At 36.5% G+C, this 25,304-nt stretch overlaps 1 protein-coding gene across 20 annotated transcripts in view; it reads right to left on the reverse strand.

Moving 5' to 3' along the window:
* PROM1 (prominin 1) overlaps positions 1–25,304 on the reverse strand; it is a 96,626-nt gene that overhangs the window by 1,658 nt on the left and 69,664 nt on the right. For 11 of the 20 annotated variants that reach the window (XM_080404816.1, XM_080404810.1, XM_080404806.1 and 8 more), the window contains 22 exons: positions 24,722–24,785; positions 22,406–22,495; positions 21,725–21,748; positions 20,884–21,101; positions 20,414–20,488; positions 19,153–19,216; positions 17,207–17,366; positions 15,063–15,215; positions 14,096–14,219; positions 13,573–13,676; positions 13,114–13,198; positions 11,632–11,778; positions 11,294–11,365; positions 8,491–8,583; positions 7,724–7,750; positions 7,304–7,357; positions 5,732–5,812; positions 5,572–5,640; positions 4,931–5,023; positions 3,311–3,426; positions 2,174–2,242; positions 36–76 (listed from right to left, as the gene is read on the reverse strand). In XM_080404816.1, coding sequence (XP_080260942.1) covers positions 58–76; positions 2,174–2,242; positions 3,311–3,426; positions 4,931–5,023; positions 5,572–5,640; positions 5,732–5,812; positions 7,304–7,357; positions 7,724–7,750; positions 8,491–8,583; positions 11,294–11,365; positions 11,632–11,778; positions 13,114–13,198; positions 13,573–13,676; positions 14,096–14,219; positions 15,063–15,215; positions 17,207–17,366; positions 19,153–19,216; positions 20,414–20,488; positions 20,884–21,101; positions 21,725–21,748; positions 22,406–22,495; positions 24,722–24,785 — 2,001 coding nt within the window. In that variant the 3' untranslated portion in view covers positions 36–57. The other 9 variants (XM_080404818.1, XM_080404812.1, XM_080404807.1 and 6 more) reach the window with 8 other exon arrangements.

The following is a 25,304-nucleotide window of genomic DNA, read 5'->3' on the forward strand; positions in this document are numbered from 1 at the left end:
AAGTAGTAATATACTAGAACTGGCTTATTACTTACCCCTTAATGTTCCCAGCACGTGTTACCACTGTTCCATAGAGCTATAAAAAAAAAAAAAAAGGAAAAAAAAAAAAGGAAAAACAAAAAAACCACACAAACCAAAACAGTCATTTTCTTTTGCCCACAAATGGAACAGAAATATCATGTCTAACTAAGGCTAGACAAGCTCAGCCAGCACAAACTATTCTCAAACTTTTACCCATTCATTCAAGAATTTTTCAAAGAAGAGGAAACAGATTCATGGTTTCCTCCATCAACCTTTCTGGTTATCTTTGTTTTATGATGGAAAGAAACACTTGGATTACCTATTCAACAGCACTCCTTAATGCAGCCTCCAATTTTGCTCTCACAAAAATGGTGGCTGCATTTGAGGTTATTTGTATCTTTGACGTATATATAAAAACATCTGTGTGAGAGATTTATACAAATATAACTCACATAGTTCTCATACTTGTATTTATGTATCTTATATTTATAAAGATAGATATCTGCATCTCTTCCCAGCAAAATAACCCAGCTGATTTCAAAGGACAAAAAAGAAATCCCAACAACCCATGGGATTCTTTACACCTGCAAAAGTCCAGGCATACAGAGATCTATTCAAAGTCAGATCTCTCAAAGTATGTCTCAAAATAATTTGTAGGAAATGAGAAACAGCGAAGATAGCATAAAAGTGAAGAGTTTGTGATATGAAAATTAAAACCAAGACTATCGATATGGGAATCCCAGACTGAGAAATTCAATGCATATATAATTAGCAGGTTTTCACATTATTTCAGCACATCAGAAGACAGGATTGCTTCAAACCAAATACTTATATTTTATTATGGAAGCCCATTTTGAGTAACTTAAAACTTAGGAAGTCAGGACTGAACTAATGCACCTTTGTTCAAAAATTTATTTTATATTAGTAATTTTTAGCTTATTCAGGAACATTGTATAAAACTATTTGTCAATCACTGAAATATCAAAGAAAACATGCTATGAACCTCAAGTATTAACATCCGTATTAAAGATTCAAAGATCAGAAAGCAACTTCTAAGGCCTGAGCAATTATTAGTTTCTTCTTATGTGAAGTATCAAAAGTCTTTAAAACTGAGAGTCCTTAGATATACCAGTGGAGAGTACTTTTGAATTGAACATGTTGTAGGTTAATTTAGGGAGTACCCTTACGCTGAAGAAGGGACCACGACAATCATGATCATAAATATCACTAAAAAAATAATATCATTATATATAAATACTTCTTCAGAAGGAAATGTGGAATCAAGATTTGGTCAGTAAATAATATTGTAAAATATAGTTCTAATAAATAATAATATACAAGTGATGCAGCCATAAATTCTGGCCAGACTTCCAAACTTTGGGCTCTCTTGGTATTTACACATTACTGAAAGAATGGTGGTATCTCACTTCTCTGCCAATACTCAACCTATACTTTCAATCATAAAGTTGCAAGTTAGGCACAGTGAGCTACAGATTTCAATCATAAAATAGATCCTTTCCTAAACTCTGATAATTTTTCAAACCCAAATATTGAAATTGTGGGATGTAAACGGGAAGTCTCACGACTATTTACAGCACAGAAATTGTAGAGACAGAAGAACCCAAATCTCCTCCTGTTTAAACTTAACTTGAATTTCTTGTCTTGTGATATTACACTAGTTCTGCCCATGCAGAATCACCCATTTTCTCTGTTCCTGTTTTCTGCTTAGCCTGGATCACCTGCTTTTTGCACAGGAAAAGCTCTTCTCCTCACCATCTAAAAAATAAAACAACTCACGAATGAGAATGCATCCCATTCCACCACTTTCAACTGATGTCAGGGTATTTTAATATGTTTATCAGTTCAGGACCACCCACTGCACTAGATAAATACCTGATTACCTGGATTTTAAAATCAAATTTAGGGAATTGCTTTGTTAAGTTGCTGGAAATTACTACAATATCTGCTGTTATGCAAAGAATATTTGAGAAATACAAATCATATAGCATTTGCTATAGAGAGTAACCATGCAAAAAACATAAATGGAGAATAAAGTGGTTCACTTTAAGAACGCGTAGAGAATTGGATAGGTGATTAATATAGTAGATTAAGTACGGACACATGAAAGCATGCAGTTTCAGACTTGGTTTACCTTGTAAAAACAGGATTGTGTATACCATATAAATGCTCTTTATGATAACCATTATTACCATTTTCCGTACTGTAATAAAATAAATACACCAAGAAAATCCATGTTAACTATAAGATGCAGTATGTACAGTATGGCTTCTAAGACATGTATGTCAATGATGGTATTATATGCAAAGATAAACTGTGTCTGTACAATAGAATATAACTTTTCCTTTGTAACATTCAGGAGTTCTGACACAATTATAATTATACATTTTAAAATATTTTTTTATATTCTCCAAAAATTAATTATTTTGTTATTCTTGTTGAGTTGGATACTCTAATAGAGTCTGGCGAAACAGAACATGTTACCTCTTTTGAAGTAGCAAGTTACGTTAAAAATATAAACCCTCCACCCCAATATAATAATTTTAATAAATACCAGCAAAAATGTCTTATGTTTTCATGAGTATGGTTTTAACACTAAAAAACACAGAAAAGGAGGAGTAATTAACTAGACACCAATAAGCGAGTCATTTTAGCTGTATGTGCCTGTTTCTGCTCTACTGACTTGTGAATGTGTAATGAAAAATGACCAGTGTGAAATTTGAGAAATGCAGTGCACAGGCTAACTAAACAATGAGTAAAATGAAGTAGAAGAGAACAGTAAAAACAAAACTGATTGGAAAATTTGTAAGAACAGTTATCATAAAGTAAAATGCCAAGTCCCTGAGACAGAGGAACTGCAATTGAAAAAGGAAAGACTGGTTAGGAATAACTAAGACAGTAAGAAAGCAAATAATTAATTCAAGGACATTGCAAAAGCAGGCATAGTTCACCTTAACAAGTTATTTAACAAAGCCAATTACTTGCACATTGGAAATGTATTTATATAAATGCTGCACACAAAGCCCTGAAGACCTCATTCTGAAATAAGTTTCTCAAAGTCAGAGCTAGAAATATCTGCACAGTCAGGGCAAGGCAAGGCAATCAAAGCCCCCTTTGCAGGCACCAACCCAAACCTGCAGCATTTCACAATAACATACAGTTCTAATCTGACAGCACAGAAGGTTTAAGGATTATGGTGCCTTCATGTGAGACACCAGAAAAAGCATTTCAATTCATTTGCTAATTGGCTTGCTTAGGACTATATACTTACTCATCATATACATCCTCTGTATCCATTCTACGATAGTATTTGGAGAGTTTCACAGCAAAAATTATGGCAGGAATTAAAAATATTGAAGAGCCTCCCAAACCAAACCAGAATGTATTCTGAAACAAAGCAAAATCCAGGCAAAAAAAGATCATAGAGAAAATGTATCAGAAAAGTGCTGAATCCTTGCTTGATATTCTAAGCATTGTTACTGGAAGAACACAGGAGAAATCAGTGGCTATCTGGGGCTCCTTATACCAGCGCGGAATAGGGCAAGTTAAGCATTCTCCACTGTCAATGTGAACTAAATCAAGAACTCCACCGTCTTACAAATTTAACCAAACAGGAATATATTCACGGTTTCCCAAAGTTACATAGCCCTACGAAGTTATTTCAATGTAGTCAGCCTTATGCTAGAAAGTGATTTGGTGTCTCAGCATTTAATTTACTATCCGCATTATTTCTTTTTCCTTTCTTGATATTTTGAAGTATTTGGCAAGAACCACAAGAAAGACAAAATCTGAGTTTCCAGCACTTTCTCGAAGTACTTTTTAACTTACTAACTGCAGCCTGTTTGTGTAACTAATTTCATTATTGTACAGTTGAACTGAGTTATCACCAGATGTTAAAATGATGATTTTTCAAATTTGATTTGTATTGGCTGGAGGCATTTTGACTTATAAGTGACTCAGCTAAGTTCTATCATCAGGAAAACTATGGTACATCTGCCACCAGATGGTTAGTGGCTACACACAGGAGAACAGAAGCTCTGTAACATACCAGATAATCTGTAAGTACAACATGATTCTAGCAGATTAAGAGGTTTTCATGGTTAAGCATTACGAAGGCCAAGCATTTTCAAGGTTAGAGTGCTTTGGCTTTCATTGTTACATGCATTTACTGTTGGTATGATTAGGACCTGGATAAATGTATCACGAAGCTAAACAATAGCTAGAGGTTTTAGGGGGTTTCCAGGCACATGGTTTCTTATTCTATTTTTAATACATGCTGTCCTCTTTCCAAGCTACTCTGGCAAGATGAAAAAGTCAATTTTATGAAAAAAAATATGAAAAAGCCCTTATATACTGCTACCAGTCATGCTCGAGCCTCCACTGTACAGGAATGAATCAACATCTGCCACAAGTGATAAAACCTCATCTGGGTTTTCTAGATACCAGATAAATCTAGATATCCAGAAAGATACTTGAGATTTCCTTGGTATTTCTCACTCACTTCCTGCCCCCACCCTATTCCCGTAAATTAGAAATGATTACAGCTCAAACTTCAGTTCTTTATGCTTTTCCATTTTAAGGTGATTCAGAATCAAGCAAACCAAACCCCACCTTTTCCAAAATTTTTATTCCAAAGCAGTCGTACTGCATTTACTTTGCAATTCAAGTTGGAAGAAATTTACTAAGGAAACAATTTTACAGATTTCTTGCTAATAGAAGCCTAAGTTCAATGGGAACCTAAAAGAAGTCCAGCATTGTTGGACTTGATCCAGAATAGTTTTTCCTTGCATAAGTTTGGACGTGATACTTTACTATCATACTCCATAATAATTAAAAGCAGATTAATGTTCAAAGATTGCCCCAATTTTGAATAACAGAAAATATTTCTTACCACAGAATCAGTTATATAGCTGCATAAAAAAATATCTACTGCTGTATCTATCACATTGGCAATAGGCTTGCATGCTGCTACCTCCATGGCAATCTGAAAGACAAATTAAAAAAAAAACCAAAACCAAGAAACAGTTTAAGTACTTAACAGAATAAAATAAGAATCTCAAAACTTGCTTAGTTACAGATACTGTTACTAAATTGTTAACTCTCACCCTATCAAAATTAAAAATAAATTCCAGTGTTATCAACTGAACATCTTTACAAGATCAGCTTATGTTCTCAAAGACTGCAGCTGAACAGAGAAAAATAAACCAAGAAGTTAATGACATCAATTTGAACTAAGCAGGGTCAGGCTCAGTGCAGTATTAGCACAAATTATTTCAGGCTAGCCCTGGAAAAAACGGTACTATGTTCAATTTGCATTTTATCCCAATCACCACAGTTCATCATTTCTATTCTACTTCAATCACAACAAAACTATTTCTAGAAGACAAGTTTCCTCTTCATAGTAAGTACAAATACCTTACAAACTGAAACTATAAAACATACTATCAAAGTAACATTTTTATTTTCGTTATTATTTAGCTTTTTTACATGTTTTTAAATGCAGCTTCTCCCAATGAAGTAAATGCACCTTACCGACTCCTTGACCCACTCAACATATTGCTCAAAGTAGCCAACTATGGTATCCATGTACTTTTTTGTCTCCTAGGAACAGACAAAATAAGTGAACAAAAGTAAGTGAACCTCTATCTCCATGACATTATAAATTAATGTACTTTAATCAAATAAAGCTTACCTGGACAATAACTAGAGAAGCATTGTTATTTATGAGAAGCTGGGCAGCATTAACGGCACTAATGACATTTTTCACCTTAACCTGGAGAGGAAGAAATGGCGTTTAACACAAATAAATCCCTTCCAAGCTGTTACAATGGCTCTGCAGCCATTATTAGAAACTTATTCTCTTGATAAACCAGCGTCACTAACCTGAAAAAATACACAATTCCAGACAGAACGTGAGCCTGCCTAAGGATTCACGATCATTTGACTAAAATTCTCTCACTACTACGAAAGGAAGGTATCAGTGGCTACAAACAGTACCTTTTCCTGAAACCTTTGTAACTATACACTAGATCAGCTTTCTCTTCCATTCTCTTTCCTTTCCTGAAACGTAGAAATAGTTTCCATCCATGTATTTATATAAACTACAGACCCCCACAGTGCACAGGAAGGAAACAGTGGGCTATAAACTATCACAGCTCTTGATTACTAGAGTATGATTCTATACAGCCAGAATATGCTGCTAATCCATATCCCAAAGGATCAAGACACTTCTTCCATAAATGTACAACCCCATAAAGTCTCAGAAAGAATGCACACAAAGGATAATGTAACATGCAGCCTCAAACTTTAGAGACATTTCTTAAACATACTAATGGGTCAAATATCATCCTCTTCTTACCAACACCTTATTTCATGGCTTCTTACCTCCCCATCCAGATTCAAATCACAGATTTTTAGAAGAAATCTAACCGGTCTGCTGCTGTGGATGGGTAAAAGCCACAATGGGAGAAACTGAGGTAGGTAGGGCCCACCAAGCTGTTTGTATTAATGACCAAGTGGTAGCTAGTGCGGCTGGATCCCTGCTGCCGGAGCCCAGGCAGGCCGATGGCACCAGGAAGCTTTGCTGCCACAAAAGTAACCAACCTAGTGCTTACTCTCCTGAGTCCAACAAAGCACGGAGGCAGCTGGGCTCACGGTGGTGCCCGCACTACCTGCTGCTTCGGAGGTGAAACATGGGCTGCCCTGGGGAAGCCTCCACACAGCGAGGCCGATGCTGCGGAACCAGGGAGGTACAGAGCACAGTGCTAACAACACGGGCCCTGCTGGGAGCTGGGCATTGGGCAGGAGGAGGTTAATGCTGTGAATCACCAAGCTCTCTCTTCTCCATTGTATTTTTGCATTTTGTTTCTTGATTGTCCCCCCTGAAGTTTTGCATTCAAGGAGTCTAGAAAAAACAACTACGTTTTTAGGAAAATAAATAACACAGTATATGGAACTGTACTGAAGTCTGTTTATCATGTGACAATTAAGTTTACAATTTATACTTCAAAAAATTTCCCAAACTTTTTTTTTTTTTCCCCTTTTTTTCCCCCACCTCCTCTACAAAGAAGGGAAAACCAGGGTAGAAAAATCTGTGCAGAAGAGGTATCTAAATCCCTGTTACTACCTCAAAACATTACAATCTCTTCCAATAACAGAACCGCAAGAAACAGAAAAAGCTGTACTGAAAATATATGCCCTGCATATGTGGCAGATGGATTTAAAATGCATAAAAATATTCCTGTTGCCAGAAAGAAAAGCTTACCGTAAGTTCAGATGATGTCCTCTTCAATAACCTGATGCTCTGATTTAAAGTGCTCTATTAAAGGGGAGGGGGGGAGAAGATTCAAGTCATCACTACAGGTAAAAGCCCACCTGTTTTAACATTATATTCATGCTTCATTCATCTATAAATTATTTTGCTTCTAATACAACATATCACATTATATATAGTAACAACAGTTCTATTAAAACAAATTTATGGTGGTTTTAATAGCTGAATCAGTATTTCACTGACAGCACTAAGTAGTCATGAATTGTGTACTGGAAGACTTCAGATTTAACTAAAGTTAGTAGCAATAAACTGAGCAGGATTTATTTAGAGGGAAGAGGGAACAGTTAAAATCAGAAGCAAGTGTTCAGAGAATTCTGTATTATGCAATTTCAGAAGGGAAAAAGCACTTACCCTAGCTTTAACATATTTCTTGACAGTCAGTTTTGTAAAAGAAAAAAAGATATGAGAATAATTAGGAGTTAATTAGGAAAGAACAGCATAGAATCAGAGTGGAAGAGAAGACTTATTGCTTTTCTACATGAGGACTTTGATAGGGGCAGAAATACTGTACCAGATGCTAGGATAAAGTAGAAGTCTTCATGTTACGAAGAGCAAAAAGCAATACCTAGCATGTATGAGATTCACAGCTCCATACTACACAGATTGGTGCCTGGCAAAATCATGCAGAAGCACCCCTTTCACATCTTCTATCGCATCAATAAAAGAGATTTTTCTTTGGCCCTAAATACTACTGCCAGGAGTTTCCAATTCCAATACTGTTAGGTGATTGCTAACTCCCAAGAAATAGTGTGAAACTGGCAAATGCTCTTGTTACTGAAGACAAATGGGGAAAAAAAAAAAACCAAAAAGGGATTTAGGACTAGAATTTTGCAAAGTTCTCCCCTGCTTCCTCTCTTATTCATATATTATCACAAATAGATACATAAAAAAATGGGAAAGAAAAGGGTCAACATTTTAGACAGCATTATATAGCAGTAGTATTACAAGGAGTAAAACTATTTATTACACACATACTTTAACCAGATTACTCTTCAGTGACAATGCAAATGCAACCTGTGCTTATATAATATCGAAAGTCCAGCTTTCTAAATTGTATTTAAGAGATTTAGAGATTCATACTTCTACAAATACGTTTTAACATTGCTTTAATATTTTACCATAGCTTGCTCTAGCGGAATGACTTGCTGGTTATGAATCATTCGAATGCTGTTTGCGTGTCCTTTTAAGGCATTTTCCAGTGCTCCTTTCGGCTGCAAAAAATGCAATTATGCAGTATTGTTCAGTAGTCGCAAAAGCCTTCCAACAAAGCAAAAAACTAATGAAAGCTGCATATTATACTCATCCACTGCAGAACAGCTGATGCTAACAATGGGATATGGCAAATTGAATTTCTCAACACAAGGAGGGCAAAAACAGCCATATCAATAATTCAAACCTCAGCAACCAAGAGACAGATGTATTACACTGCTTTTCAGGCTATGACGTTATCAGCACAGATTTCACCGAAGAGAGTTTTCACATGGTGCAATAAGTCATTTTAAATACAGAAGAGCAAGCACATTCACCTCTCGCTCATCACTTCTGCCAGTGGATCAACAGCCAGACTTCATCACAAGAACTGTGCAGCATGGTTCCCAGCTGGGATGAGCATCTCCCAGTCGTGGATGCTTGCTTTTGTTTTGGGCACTGCCAACACCACCCTGAAGCACCCTCTGCTTTGAGGGGCACAGAAGTTTAAATATTTTCAGCCAGTAACTTGGAAAGGCATCTAGGAAGGGTATTTGTCATTTTTGGGGCTCCTGCCCTTCAGTCAGAAGATATGAGTTTGTGCCCCAATTTCCATGCCTGAGTGCCTGTCTGGAGCTCATACTTGTTCCAAAATACTACAAAATTTGGGTTTACTCTCAACAATACATTCCTTTTCCATTTCCTTTTGGTGGCAAAATCACTTGGTTCCCTGCATACACACTGAATACACACTGCTAACTGCACTTTGGAAGTGTAATAATGACACACCTCAATGCTCAGAGATGTGCTTGCTTCCCGTGAAGTGTTCACGTAAGCAGTCAGCTGTGGGCACTAAGCATCTTCAAGACATCTCCTGTACTGACAAGTTTAATTCACTTACCTAATGACACTTGGGGTTGGTATTGCACCCTCCTCCATACCCTGACCCCTTGGGTTGATGCGAGTTTTATTACACTCGCTACTTCCAGTGTAAAAACATAGGCTCCATTTTGTGTAAGGTGCCAGAAAATGTAAACTATACACCCAAAGTTAGTTAATTCCAGAAGCTTTTAGTTTATTTCTTAATTGATTAGCCTTGTAAACTGCAAAAGCTATCACTAATAACAGGGTGGGATTATAAAATATCCTTGGAAACCAGTATAAATTATGAAACAATCTAACTTTTGCAGTATGTCATATTCTTGTGGGTTGGATTTTTTTTTTTTAGACATTTCATAGATTACACTAAATACCATCACAAAGAAGAAATAAACATGTACCCTTTGTGTTTGTGACAGCAAACACATTTAATATTGTATTTATCTTTGTCTTTTATATGGAGAAATTACTCTGCCTGATCTATTCTCAATTCTAATGCTTGCTTTAGATTCTATTACAAAAAATAATGAATAAAACAATCTATCAGCACAATATATTTTCCTTTGTGGAACTACATGGAATATACCTTTAAGAAGACATCTCAGAAGCAATTCTATGTAAGATGTGACGCGTTCGAAGAACCTCAGCTTTCACTTAGAAAATAGCCCCAAAACAGCAGCAAAACATTCCCCCACCTGTATAGCCTTCAAAATAGCACAGTAAAAATTGAGAATGGAAGTGAAGCTACTGGTGTCTGTCCAAGTTAGCAGACAGCCTACACGAGTAAAGAGGAAACGTGCAGCTTACAGTGCTTGGAGAAGATGTTAATTACAATACAAAAAAAAAAAAAAAATCATGAGCAGCCTAACCTTGACATGAATGCATGTGTGGCAGGAAAAAAAACCACCAAAACAACAAAACCCACCAGATGTAATCAAATTACGCAAAAAGCTGCAGTAAACACATTAGGAGTCTCTGTTGGTACCCTCCTCTCCCTGGAGTAGGGATGGATATCTGATAAATTCCAAACAGCATGGTCTCGCTCTGCTGTGTCCCTTAGTGATCCAAGCAATTGTAGTACGTGTGCAGCATAACTCCTTCTCCTACATCCCAATGCAGGGATCTGTCTTGAGCCAGTGCTCAATCTAGTATCCAAACGATGACTCATTTTGAAAAATAAACATAAAGTGACCTTGACATGCATTACAAACGTATCAACTGAATATTCACTATCTGTTACCACAGCTGTGTCATTCTGCAGATTCATTCACAGGCAGTGTTGTAGCTATATCCTCTGACCGTTGTCCATGTGTCCGCATTCAAAACGCTTTTCAGAGCGGACAGGATCTCTTTTGTGCACTCTCCCTCCACAATGGAGCCCCACTTCTCATTAGAGCCTTTATGCTGCCACAGTATTAATTTTATTGCTAATTGTCAAATCTGCTCACTAACTGAAAGAAAATTCATTCAAATAGTCTTTCCCATCATGATCTAACCAACTTTTCTTCCAATTGGGACCCTAAAATGTAGACAGCATAACAAGAAATACTCGAACAGAGTATTCCCCTCTTTTCTTAAGCAAACAGTGGAATTTTAAGAAATTACACTTCCAAAGAAAAATTGTAGAACAGTTAGCGTACAAAAATAAATAATTAGCAATATTTAAAATACAGCTCACACACAAGATTGTTCTTTAAAGTTTATCGTTATGTGACAATGCATCTTGTATATAAGTACATATATAAGTACAAGAATTCTCTCATAGGAAGTCTAAATACTTGTCCATTTATTTATAGTTACATGGTATATACAATAATACATAAAATGTATTGTTTATTAGTGAATTAAACTTACCAGCTGGTCTGCTCTTGCTTCCAAGTCATTAGCAAATGACAGAAGATCAACCTTGGTAACGCTTTTATTGATCTGAAACAAGATGTGAACGGTAGGGAAAGAAAAAGAGTATGTTGTTATTGTGTATACAATTTGCATTTAACCACACCACCTACTTTTTCAATCCTTTATTTCTTTAAATGTTTATTGACCTTATCTTCTGAAGTGCTTTTACTCCAAGTTTTGTGATTCTTCTGCCCTTTCACACAAAAGCAGATTTTTTTCCGTTTTGCCCGTTGTTAAAGAAACATTCCATTTTATGCTTTCTTCTGACTGTGTCTCTAGTTTATTAGTCTCACCTCTGTCAAATATGCTGCAAAGTTTATCCCTTCTATTCCTGAAGAGCTAAAATTCAGAAGATTCTCCTTTCCAATTTCATCCAGTAGAATGATTTTGCTGAGGTTAATCTGAATATGTTCAATTTTAAGTGCTACATCTTCTGTATACTGAGGGAAACAAAACACAAAAGTAGTTTGCACCCAGTGAATATTCTTCTATAGGTGTCCCCCCCCACTGCCAAAAATCTAGATTTTGCTGGCTCTTCAGGCATTCATTTTTGCTCACATCAGTTTAATTCAATTAGCTTTAACAGAACCCACCAGGTAATGTTCCTACCTTCCCTGCAGTATCCACACAGTCTAGCCATGCCATGTTATAACCTACCTATGCATCTTTCATACCAATTAATTATTTGCCTTCCATTAAATTTTAAGCAGGCTACTCCAAATAGATGTTAGTCCCTCCTAAGAAGAGACTGAGATAAAACAGAATTCTCTTTCCCCTCCAGGAAACGGTACCCTTACAAATTTTAAGTTGTACCCCTGGCCCTAATCAAGGAAACATAAAGAATTCAGTACCTTAGCTGTGGCCAGGACAGATGCTATCTGCTGTATTGGCTACAGGACTGGATGAGATTCCTCTAAGATGTCTAGTGACGACCAAAGATGACTTGCTTATTGTTACCCAAAGTACTCCTGCACCGCACCCAAATCTAAAATGTTACCTGTCCTGTAGAGGCCGCAAAACAATGGATGAGGAATCTGGAAACCCAACTTGCCTCCCAGCCTCCACCATTAGTCTGTTACTGAAACTCAGTTTTCCCCTCTTAGTGAATCTTCCCTGTTAATTTCGTACATTATTTGGGACAGGAACCGTATCTATTAAATGTGGGTACACTGCCTGGCAGAACAGAACACAGATCCCCTAGGGGCTGCTGTAATGAAGACCACTATTACAGGCAACCCCACAATTAGTACAGGCATGTAATAAAAATGCAGTCGTGTACTACTACAGCTTAACTGAAAAGATTTTATTTTATCCCAACACCTTCCCACTGAAACCAGAACCATTCTTAGGAGCATGGTGTATCATATCCTGGATCAACATAAATCTGACTGCAGGAAGAAGAGGTCACACCAAGAAAAGCATTTATATAAAAAACAAGACTCTCCATAAACACCACAAGCAGCCTTTGCAAGATGCTAGACTTGAACCTTCTATGCAATTTTCAAAATTAAAACCAACATTATTATCAGCACCCACAAAAAAAAAGCACATCAGAAAATGTCCCATGGCCCACCAAGACTGGTAAAGAACATCATATTCGTAAATAGATTTCTTTCTTTCAAATTAGCTTGGAGAGTTCTTCCCTCCTTGCAGGGTGTATTGTATATAAAAACAAAAATCCCCTAAAACAGAGACATGGTATACTGTGTTTAAGAGCAAACCCCTCTCCAGCCTTCAAAAATAATCATGCACTCATTCAAACTTTCTTTACTTACCATACTAACATTTAAAAATTCATTGATATTGAACAGTTGTTCTAGGTGAAGTGAAGTATAAATTCCTTTGTTTTCCTTGCAATCACTATAAAAATAAAAATACATATATTAGCCTAAAAACAACGTTAAGGACCAAGTATTATGAAAACTGTTAACAACATTTTCATATTCTAAGAAAATCAGCACTTTAAAAAATGTTCTGGCTATATTTTTTGATCATTCTACAAGAAAGCAAGGAATTAACAACTTCTGCTGGTCTCAAAGATGCAAAATGTTCTCTCAAGTAGTATTATAATAGAATATTGCACCAAGACCACCTCTAATAACCCATATATAGGAGCAGAAAAATCAGAACGTCTTCTGCAATGTGATTTTTGCATGTGCTTCAAATGAAGCGTGGAGATACCACAAAAACAAAATGTATAAATTGAATTAAATCTTGAGCATTAACTTTAATACCTGTACACTTTTTCAAAAGTCAAGTTAATATTTGGATTTTTAAACAGGATGCCAGAAAGATAGTTTTTCCAGTGTTGATTTAGTAAGTAGGGAGTATCCAAAACCTAGGAGACAAAATTCCATAATGTTACTATGATTCTGAGTTTTCAATTAATGAATTTATTCACATGCAAACTTTTGACACATACCTACATCTAAGCTTATTACCCACTAATGGAAATACAAGCAAAACAGTGAATTCAACTCTCTGGTGCAGAAGGCAAATATTAAAGCTCCATGTCACCAAGAAATGCTGAATCACAGAAATACTTATCTCCAAAGGAAGACAGACATGCAGTATTTACATCACAAAGGAAATTCAACCAATAAAGGATAAATGTCTCTATTTGGTGTATAAGGGCAAAGCAAACCCAGATCCAAACTCACTTGAAGTGTCCCATAAAATAAATATGCCACACAACTGACAAGACCATGGGGACTCATGGGGATTCTACTCATTGTTTAATAGCTTGAATAACTTCACCTTGAATAACGTTTTATCTTCAAAGGGCTCACAGACCAGTTTTTCTACATTTCCACCTGTGACAAAGGTGAGCACCACGACAATCATCAGCACCCAGGAGAAAAGAAAACTGAATCCAACACCACTGAAAAAGAAATAAGCTGAATAAGTTTTTGCTTTTTAAGAACAAAGTATATATACTTGGGGCAATAGTGAAGCCAACAGTTAGCAGTTGTAACAGGGATAAGAAAAACATAAAAAAATGGTTGAAAAACTTCTGTTTTCAAGGTACGTTCTTGCCCTCTGAAACATCTTACATGTTTCAGCCCTGTAGTCTTCAGCTAAAATGAATATAAAATGCTCACATTTGCATTATGCATGCAAACTCTTTTAAGCATTAAGTTTAAGAGCCACAAAAGCCTACAATTTTCTTTTTTAAATTCAACTCTCTAGTCTTGTGCTCTCAAATGAGTTTTAGACAGATTTCAGATGCAATTTTCTCTTGCACCCAGCAGAAATTATATTAAACCACTACTGGGAACTTCCAAGAGCATCCCCAAACCTGAAGTGCCAAACCAAAGCGCTCTGAGAAAATCAAGTGTTTCTTGTCCCTTGCATGTTTTTTTTTCTTTTCAGCAAATGCTCAAGTATACTAAAAAGCTATGAATTTCCTTTGTATTTGCAATTATCTGTTCCCAGTTTTTGCAGTTTCCAAATGGCCTTACTAAGAAATTCACTAGCTGTAATTTACTCACCTTAAAACAGCAGATTCAGAGGTTTTATCCTTCAGCTATGATACTTAACGAAAGAGCAACCAAAAATCCCCAAGTCCCTCAGCAGAAGTACGTAAGAACAATACTTATTTTTGTTCTTTTTTTCAGCACATATACATAGGTAACAAACCAGATTCTTTTCATATCTATCTATCTATATGTCCTTCAAAATCAATAAAACCAACCTTCTACAGATACCAATAAGTGAAACTTACGCCATAAGAAAGTTTCCTCCAGTGTTGGAGATGCAGCCTCTGGTGGTTGGAGAAGCGTGTTTATCATAACCACAGGTGCCACACAGCAATCCAAGATAGTAAAAGACCAGAATGAGGACCACCATGCAGCACAGGATGAGACAACCCAGCCACCTAAAGAATAAAAACCGAAGTGCTTTGTTAATAGAATGTAAAGAACACACCAGAGACCTGCAGATTACTTCAGGCAATACCATATTCCCAACTGGCCCACTTGTGGTTCCGTTTGAGCAACACATGCTAGCAACGAAAAAATGCTTTTCCTACACTAGCATGTATTTTGGGCCGAACAAGATCACTGTTGGATTATAAACAGCTGCTGCTGAAGAGCTGGGGAACAAACATCACAAGAACAAGGTGTTTCCAACCTCAGTTACTCCAGGTTGCTCCAAACAAACTGACACAGAGGAGGCAGATGGTCAAACAGTAATTTATTCAAGAAGCAACTGAGAAATTTATGAAAGTGGATTGGCCATTGGTCATGTAATTGTAATTAACTGTATATAAGGCTATTGAAACCTAATGCTTTGCTTGTCTGCACTGGAATGCTTTCAATGTACGGAGCAGATAACAGAACTCCATCATGGGAAAGATCTTGGATAGGAATTGAACTTTCATTTTTATTAATTAAATCACATTTAATTATTTGTTACACCAGTACCAGTTCTATCTGCCCACGTATTTGGAGCACATCCATTTATTCACGTTTTATATCTCATTCTAGCCTTTCATCCTCTCCCAATTCCCTCTGCTCTTCCTTTTCCCCTGTTATCACTTCTCCCAGCTTATATTTCTTAAGTTCCCTTTTCTTCTCTCTATACCTTTGTAGAGAGAAAGCAGGAACAAGAAAAATCAGAAAAGGGAATACCGTAATGAATACGCACAGCCAATAAAGAGAAAGAAAAACAATGCTGACAGGTACATTCATAAAAGAATACTTAGTAAGAACCACAGAAAATGCACCTGTAATCATGAAAGGGATGAACAGAAAATAATTTGGACAGCCACAAGCTACTTGGTTTCATTTGTACTTGAAGTACTACTAGTTTAGGTTTGACAAGAATGGGTATTTAAGTGTCATGCAGATAAGATATTTTGCCACTTTTTTGAACCTAAATAAAAGATTAACATATACACACTGTAGCAGAACGAAGCAATATATTTATTTGACTAAATGCAATCTGAGCTTCAAAGAAAACATTGCTAAATTTGTCAAATTAGGCTCACTACAAAAAGTGCCAGATAAGGAAAGGCCTAAAGGTAACATTACAAGTAAGGTTCTTAAAGTTCAGACTTCTGCTTACTTTTATTAACCACTGTATTAAAGCCATTAGCGCAGTTATTCTGTAACAGAGAAACTGATTATGACACAAAGATAGAAACAATTATCAAATTATAGGATCAATTGAAATGTTAAAATGTAGGGAGAGCATAGGATGAGCTTGAGGACTGAAATGACTAAACGTGGACAAAGTTAAATGGTATGAAAAGAAAAGCCTTATGCTTCAAAATATGACATTATTGATCAATTATAGGCATCACACAAGCCCCAAATAGGAAGAATATGGTTTCTTCAAGGTACATTCAAACCATGCATTCACAAGGACAAGTAATACACCAGTAGGAACAAGCAAGGGTGCGCAAGGATTTACAAGGTGCAAAGCAGAATCCCTGCTACTCCTCCTCGGCGGTAGGAAGGGGGCAATAAAAAGGGATTCGCTTCAAAGTCTCTCCAGTCACATGCTCTCAGCCACTTACCCTGCAACTCAGCAAAACCAAGACCTAAATAAGAAGTCACTCAGACACTGTGAAACAATCCATTCCTTTTAACATTACGTCTTCAACGTCCACCTAGGTATATCCTTCCTGAAAAAGACCTGAAGACCTAGTGGAAACTACCTCTTGCTCTGAAGTGGAACAGCACCCAGTTGTTGATTAGCTGCAGTTTTGGCTTTTACCAAAACACCAGTAACAAACAATTGCCTTACAGCATATTTGTTTCACTGTGTTTATCATTAATAGTTTAATTACCTTTACAGAACATTAAAATATTAAAGTATTAACAACAGGTAGCACCTCACTACTGCCTTATTTCCTGTACATACCTGTAGAAATCATACTGCTCCACTACTGGAAAATAATCTTGAACATATGCTTCACTCTGTGTAAGATATATTGTCAAATCTGCTAAAATCTTCTGAACAGGGAGTGTTTTCGTGAAGGTAGTGATATTTGAACCAATTGATTCCAGCAAATTTTTGATATCTAAAAGAAAAAAACCCATATTGCACCATTACAGATTCATAGAAGAAATTTACATTCCACATATGCATTATAAAATGGTAATAAGCCATTTGCCACATGTAACGAGCAAGCCATGAAGACAAGCGTGAGGAAGAGACAAGCAGGCAACAAAAACTTCAAAGTAACACAATGGCATTTTAAAACACACACTTTAGGCATTCAGTTTAATGATGAAAGCTGTAGATGTCAAGCCAGAATTCTCTTTCCTTTTGTTATAAGGAATGTGTCACTTTCTATCTAGCCAGCTTATATGTTGCTTTTCATGCAATACTGCAAAAGGTAACACTAAGCAAGATAATTAGCCACTAAGTTTAAGAAGGAGAAGATAAATATCTATTTAAAACTCCATCCCTTGGGAATACAACACTGTGGAAGAAATTAGACTGCTTATATTGAGAATCTATACCAGTTATTTTCAATCTTATTAAAAAAGATCACTTAAATTCATTCCGATGAGTTAGCAACACTCTTCAGATAATGACCACTTAAAGCCATTTTTCCCCTCAAATTATGTACAAACATGCTATCTTATACTTACACACTACTTAGATACACGAAGACATGATAAGTTCACTTATTACACATCGCCTATTTGTAAAATGCAGTTTCTGTTCACTCTTCCCCTTCTTTCAACTTGAAATATACTTGAAACAGCAGGATGTATAACTATAGGTTGCTATTTGGTAGTAGGCAACACCTTCCTCTTTCTCAAACAAGAACTGAGCAAGTTTCTGGATGTTTGTTTTGTTGTTTACTTTTCTAAATTCAACCAGGTACCAAAACACTCTTCTTTTAAAAGTTTACAAATAAATGCATTTTTTTTTGCTGTAAACCTATTTTTTCATTTGCTTTGTAACTCAAACTCAGTTTTTATAAAAAAAAAACACCTTGACAACTTATAAATAGATTAATTAAGATGGCTTGTCTGTGTTCAGGCATATCAGCAGATACTGAAAATTGAGTAAATCTGCACTAGATATCCTAATGAAATGCATAACATCAATTTTAGAACACTGACTCATTTTAGGGGAGTTCACACAGCATGCTATGCTTGTATACATACTGTGTTTCAATTTGCCTGGGAGGGAAAAAAAAAAAAGAAAGAAAAACTTACAAGGAACAGCTGTTAATATAATGCAGAACGGGTCCACAGTGCAAGAACAAAAGTTAAAACAGGTTAGTATACATACACTATACTACATTTTATTCAAATGTCAGGTGTCCAGGTATTGTCAAAGAATAACAGTGTAAAGCTCAAGTAACAAAACAACTAAGATAGACATTTAAATTATCCTTCAGGTGTATTTTTACCTCCCCTTTGCCATTCGCTACATTTTAACACAGCAGCAGGCAGGTTCAATTTTTAACATCACACTACTAAACACATCATAGGCACGTTGGTCAAGGAAAATTAGCTTTTCAACCAAATAAAGATAAAGTGTGCAGTTGTGATCCCAAAATTTCTCATTACTTGAGCAGTAAAACCCCTATCAAATAAAACTCCTCCACAAAATACCATATGGCCTATTTTTAGATTTAATTTTGTGTCTTCACTACTACACGGTTGCTTTCTATGAGTTTTTTTGTGGCACCAAATTAAAAAAAAAAATGTTAACTTCTACATTGCCATTTTTAATTATCTTTAGCCCAGAAAATATACTATCAATAAAAGAAAACAAGAACATCAGTAAGTGATATAAAACCATCAATATTAAACAATCAAAGTGAAAACATAGTTTGTCCTCACCTGATAAAATGTTCCTGGTTTGATTCACCACTAAATCTGGAGTATCATTAAATGCTGCATAACCCTAAAAATAAAAGTTGAAAAAATTGTAAGAAATTTCTATTGTCAAATTACTTGCATTTTTTTTTCTTTTATAGAAGGAGTAACAGTATACACATGGTAAAATGTATGTGTCAATACTACGAAAAATGTATTTTTATCACTGCACATTAGAAAAGGTCAAAGCAAAACAGGAACTCAAGTATATTTCAGATTCGTTTTGCTCTCTGGGATATTCCTTGAAAAAAAAATTTAGAAAATCTAGATTGAAATATACATGCATCAGTCACAATAATCTCAAACTTTATAGTACTGTTACCTGTCAGATCTAACTCACGTAAAACTGAGAATACACACGTGAAGACTCACTAAGTAGAAGGAGTTGCCGCATACCGAACACCTCCTCTCTGCAAGCCTGTGCCTTCTCAACCTGAAATGCATGTCACAGAACCATGGAATCCAACTGCCACTAAAGACACTGCAACGCTTTCTTCAGTGAGAAGGTGAAAGAAAGGGTCCAAACCAGGGGAACCAATCTCAGTAGCTCAACCAGACCGAAAGCAGCAGCCACTGCAGCAGATGCTTGAAGTCTTACTTCTTGCAGGCATGGTCACTGCAGAAGCAGGCAGAGGTCTAACCTACACACAGCCTGTGGTTTCAGAAAGCGCCTTCCATTCCTCGCGAACATTTTCCGATTGCTAGATTTTTAAACTGCTAAAGCTAAGCCATTTTTTTTCTAGATGAAAATCATCCTGTTTTGTGGATAGTCTTGCAAGAATACTATTAGGAATTCCATTAGGTCCATTGCACCAGATTTAATAACAAATATACACATAAAGAATTTGAAAGGCATATTTCAAAATAGCTGGAATACAATAAAATTAATTAGGACAGCATGGATTTTTTTTTAATTTGAACCAAAAGATATAGAACATGCTAGTAAATCCATATTTCTGCTTTTTTGTTTTTTAATTATCGTCTTTTCAGGCAGACAATTAGCAATACTTCTTAATCTGTAGTATCCTGGAGACAAAAAGCACTACATTCATACTTTCAAATATTAAATCTTGGCCAAACAATGGAATAAGGTGAGATACCCGCCATGAGGCAGGATGAGGTGGGAAAAAGACAATTCTGCTTGAAAAAGTCAAAGGAAAAAAACCAAGTGATACACAAGTACCCCAGTTTAATTAACAGTTTACAAGCCTGCCAAGAAACATACCTTTTGAACCAGACTAGAAAGGTCTGTTTTGAGGACATCATTGACCTTCGCAAGCTGTGAACTCACTCCTGGCAACTAGGAAGCAAAAAGCATTCTTGAGTCACATTGAAGTAGTAGTCTTGCTAATTTACTAAATATTTCAAAGGCAGGAGAGAGGGTAAAGAAACTGGAAAGATGTTTTGTAGTAGATTCTTTCTAGCAAACTTGTACAAAAGCAAAGCTTAATCTCAGCATTTTTGCAAGGGCAGATTACTTCACTGCCCAGAGCAGCACTTTAATGTAGCTGCTTGGCACACATTTTATTCTTTTCTACACAGATGAAAACAGTGACTGGAATTACCCAGAAACACAATAAGGAAAGGTGACTTATCTCACAAGTGACAGCACTCACTGAGCCATTAAGTTGCAGAGATACTGCTGGGCTTATTCAAGGCAATCACACTGTAAGAATCTGAAAAATATTCTCTTACCCCACTAAAATTGGCATTGATGTTCAACTGATGTAATGAATTCCTGATGATATTGCAAGTGGAGGCAGCCTGAGCTGCAGAGCATGCAGAATCATTGAGGGTGTTGCTTAGATGCATTTTAACGTCTGTCAAGTTTGCATGAAGCCTCTCTGTTCCCTCCTGCAAAACCTCTACAGAGACACTCACATTTTCTAGTGCTTCCTTTGTTTCTCTGATGGCTGCAAAGATGTGAAGTTTAAAAAAAAACACAAAACACTTTAGTTAGAAACCAGTCTATAGATACAGTTATGAAGAGAAAGAGCACATTAAATGCTATGACATTCTCAACACTGATTTAAATAACCCTGCCTCCCCTCCAGAAAAACCCTCTAGCACAGAATATGTATTTATGGCACACAAAAATACATCAGTTATGCCTTCCTACAAACAAATTAATGTGCTCAGGCTACTTTTATTGAGATTCTATCCATTTCCCAGATTACTCTTTTCTACCCTTTCCCTACCTCTCCTTACTCAAGTGGTTTCAGTAAAGAAATTTAACACTTGGTCATTAGGTATCAAAAGAAAGCCCATGTCCACAAAACTGTATTTTCAGTATTTTTTTATAATCCAACTCACAAATTATGTAGCTGCAAGAAAGGGAAAGAGACTATGTTGCATCAGTCAAGCATCATGAGTGTGCAATGCTGTCTGGCTTTAGGTTTCATCCCAATCACACCAAACAAACCACTGAACAGATGTTTAATAGACAAAAAACCCACACAGATACAACTAAAAATACACAAGTCACAAAAATAAAGTGCACTTCACACAACACAAGGTTTTATCATGTTTTTTTTACCTTTGATAGCCCTTTCCACTTTGACTTCAAGACAAATAAGAGAAATAAAGCAAAAAAGGAGAATGATGACGAGTGAATGAAAATGAATTCAGGGACAGAAAAACCAGAGTGACTCAAGTTCATGGGTGTCTTTCACTTTGTGCTATTAGCTGTACCTGATTTTCTCTATAAACAGTACCTAATTCCTTATACAGAAAATGTAATAAAAGAGTATTTTCTTTAAATGGAGACAGAACTAGGCATGAGCAACGCTTAACTCAAAGAGACTGAAGAAATGATGGTTAGCAAAGCTTGGGAGTGTACAGGATGAGGCCATTGTATGTCTAAGACTAACCTGCAAAGACCTATGGACAGCTCTTAAAGCACAGCTTTCCTAATCTCCCTTATATTCAATGGAAAGGAACAACAAGCTGGAGCGGGGAATTTGGATTTCATCTCTCTTCAATGATGCTGAAACTAGGTATCGACAATACCACGTAAATCTTGGTTTAGTTTATAAATGTATTTATACATTTTAAAATATCTGAAAGTCTTCAGTTTAAAAGAAACATCGAGGCACGTAGAAAAATGGTAAGTTGAACCATGTTACTGCATAAAGCCATCCCATACTGCACACTACAAAGATGATGCCTGTTTTACCACAGCAAGAGAACATTAATACAACGATATGTACATCTTTACCTCCTGCCATTGTCAGAGCTGCATCAAGTGCGGGGCGTACTTCTTTTCCCAGCTGTTCTTGAACTCTGTTTCCAAGCAAGGGTCCTACATCTATATGTGTGGAGAGATAAAAATACCCATTACACACTAGTTCAATTTAAACAACCTCTTAGTATCGGCGCTGTCAGACTCTTAAGTTAAAGTATACCGATAAGATTAAAATTTCTTTAAGTCCTGACAGCGAGAACTTAATGACAGAAGGTAACACAGGTACACAGTTCTCCTTTAGCTAGCTATAGGCCTGTAAATTAAAGCAGTGAATCAAAATGTGACTGAGAACATTCACTAGCACATAACGATATAGGTAAAGACACAACACTTCTCCAAAATATGTGGTTTATTGCATTTACTACTTTTTTTGGAAACAGGTATTTTTTTTCACCATCTATCTCAAAGAGGTCCGGACAGGAATGTTGTGTCATACTCTTTCACTACACACTGTTTTCATAGTGCAAGAGAATCTAGAAAATGGATTATTTTCCTTTCTCCTGTTCCTCATGTACCCAGCAATGTCAAGGTCACCCACAGCCCAGACCTGTCAGCCATCTCCGCTGAAATCCCGTAAGCGTGTCAGGCACCTGTCTCTGGTCCCTGACCCCTCGTGCAGTGCACCTGGCACCCCTGCTCAGGGCTGGTTTCGCGCTTACCCTACAGCTATCCCCACCTCCAAACAGACAGACGCTGAGCAGAGTTCGGTGCAGCATTTTAATGTAACATATCCTTTAGGTAGTTTCTGGGTCCCCTCCATTTGCAGATCACGGTAAACAGCTTTTTGAGTGTTTTGCTCTTGATGAGATGGGAATACTGCATGGTACAGAAGCATCCATTACTGTCAACACTGCCAGGTCTGGCTTGGGATGAGAATTTTTATCAAGCAGAAAACACTTCTCAGCATTTCCTTAGGGTGGGCAAACTGAACTCATCTACACTTCTCTCCAAATTTATGGTACTGATTCCCTTAGAATGAATTTTTTTGCCCCCAGGTGTCACATACTTAATTCTGGTATTTCAAGAAAATAAAAGCTATCTTTATTTATTGATGAGCACTCTCATCACAAATCCAGTTCGTTTCCTGTTAACGTATTAAATTAGCATTGAGAACAAGTAAATATTTAATTTGAAATTTCAGTTTGGAGTGCCTGGTAAGCTACAAGCTAGCACTTGAAATGCAGGTGTCAATTCATTATTATTATAGATTTAAAGATGACACACACCTTTTAGACGAGAGTGTTTCTGCCCAGAATTAAGTTGCAAGACTATTGTTGCTCCTTGTTTCACAAGAACATTCAATGTGCATTAGTAGCCTCATAGAGACAAAACATACTGACCCTGGGTCATGCCAGGCTGGCTGCATTGAGGACTACCTTAAAAATACATTTTAAACCTAGACAGAAGCATGGATTCTGGGTAAAATAAATCAGTTTAGGATAAGTGGCATGCTGCCACATTTGCATAGTTTGATCCCAGCAACAGTCCTTGGTTTTTTGGTATTTCTGTATTTCACTTCAGTCTGAAATGCAGATCTGAACACATTTATTAACACATGCTAAGAACACATCTTGAATTATAATCTGCACTGTAATTGGTCAGCCCTTTCTATTATCTGTTTTGGAAAGCAATGCTTAAATTAAAAACAAACAAACAAAAGTCAGTCATTAGGTTGTTTCTGTTTACTGAGATCTTTAAAAGGTAACGCCTCTCACTTTAACTGTGCTGAAGGGGAAAGTGCAGCTGTTGTATTTCAATTTTATCTCCTGCTCTTCAACTGCTCATTCTGAAATGGCAAATACGTTAAGCAGCTTTAGAAAGAAGATAAGCTTATACCTCAACTTCTAGCTGAGTAGAGGACAAAGGTGTAACAACAAAAATAAACAAATACAGAGCTCTCTCACTCACTGGAACCATCAAAACAGCTAGCAGCTCTGTTCCTTGACATTTGGCTCCACATTAAAAACCAGGGAACAATATTCTGAAAAAGCCTTGAATATTAGTGGTTATTGAACTATAAAAAGGAAAATAAAATACTAGCCTGACTTATGGTATACAGTATTTAAGAAAATACTTCTATTTCAGGAAATAATATGCATTATACCAGCTCCAAGACATTTTATGTGAAATTAATTTCAGGTTTTAGTCTCATTTACCACTGACAACAGCACTTGTTTGAAAACCATATTCTCATAAAGAAAATTTCATTTTGCATTATGAGCTATTGACATCATCTTATTCAAGTCTTTAAATACACATTGCTAACCCTCTTTAAATCAAAGTACTTACTATTTAGGTCAGAGAGTGCTTTATCCTTAGTTGTGTTGTACTGGCTCACCAAGTAGTCAATTTGCTGAAAAGAAGATGATAAAATAACTATTAAAAAAACTGGAAAAAAGTTATGTTTTTAAATAATGAGTCAAACTGCCTCTTTGAAGCAATCAAAACATTTGTGCAAACCCCCAAAATCCTGGCACTCTACTGTTTTCAGTTAACTAAGTATTTAAAAAACTTCCTTGGCAGAACTGCACGTAATAGAAGATGTGTTTATTTGGGAAAACTACTTAATTAGAACATCACTGGAATAAATGATTCCACTGAAAAGTGTTAAGTAGCAGGAACTCTGGCCTTATGAAGGCCTCAAGTCAGTCAGGCCAATAAGGTTTTGCACATCATCATCTCTGTTATTTGATTTTCTGGTGGCATTAGCTCCTCCTTCGTGGAGAGACATGCGCAAGACGACAGGGTGGTAATTTGGAAACGATTGACCCCCAGACTGGCTTGTACCTGGGCAGCCCTCAGAGCTTCTCTTTCGGAAAGGAGTTGGCTGCTCTGACTTAATGCAAATGGTTTTCCTTAACCCCAGGTAGGT

The sequence above is a fragment of the Falco punctatus genome (genome assembly GCF_963210335.1).
Source record: "Falco punctatus genome assembly, chromosome: 1".
In the NCBI taxonomy this organism is placed as follows: Eukaryota; Metazoa; Chordata; class Aves; order Falconiformes; family Falconidae; genus Falco; species Falco punctatus.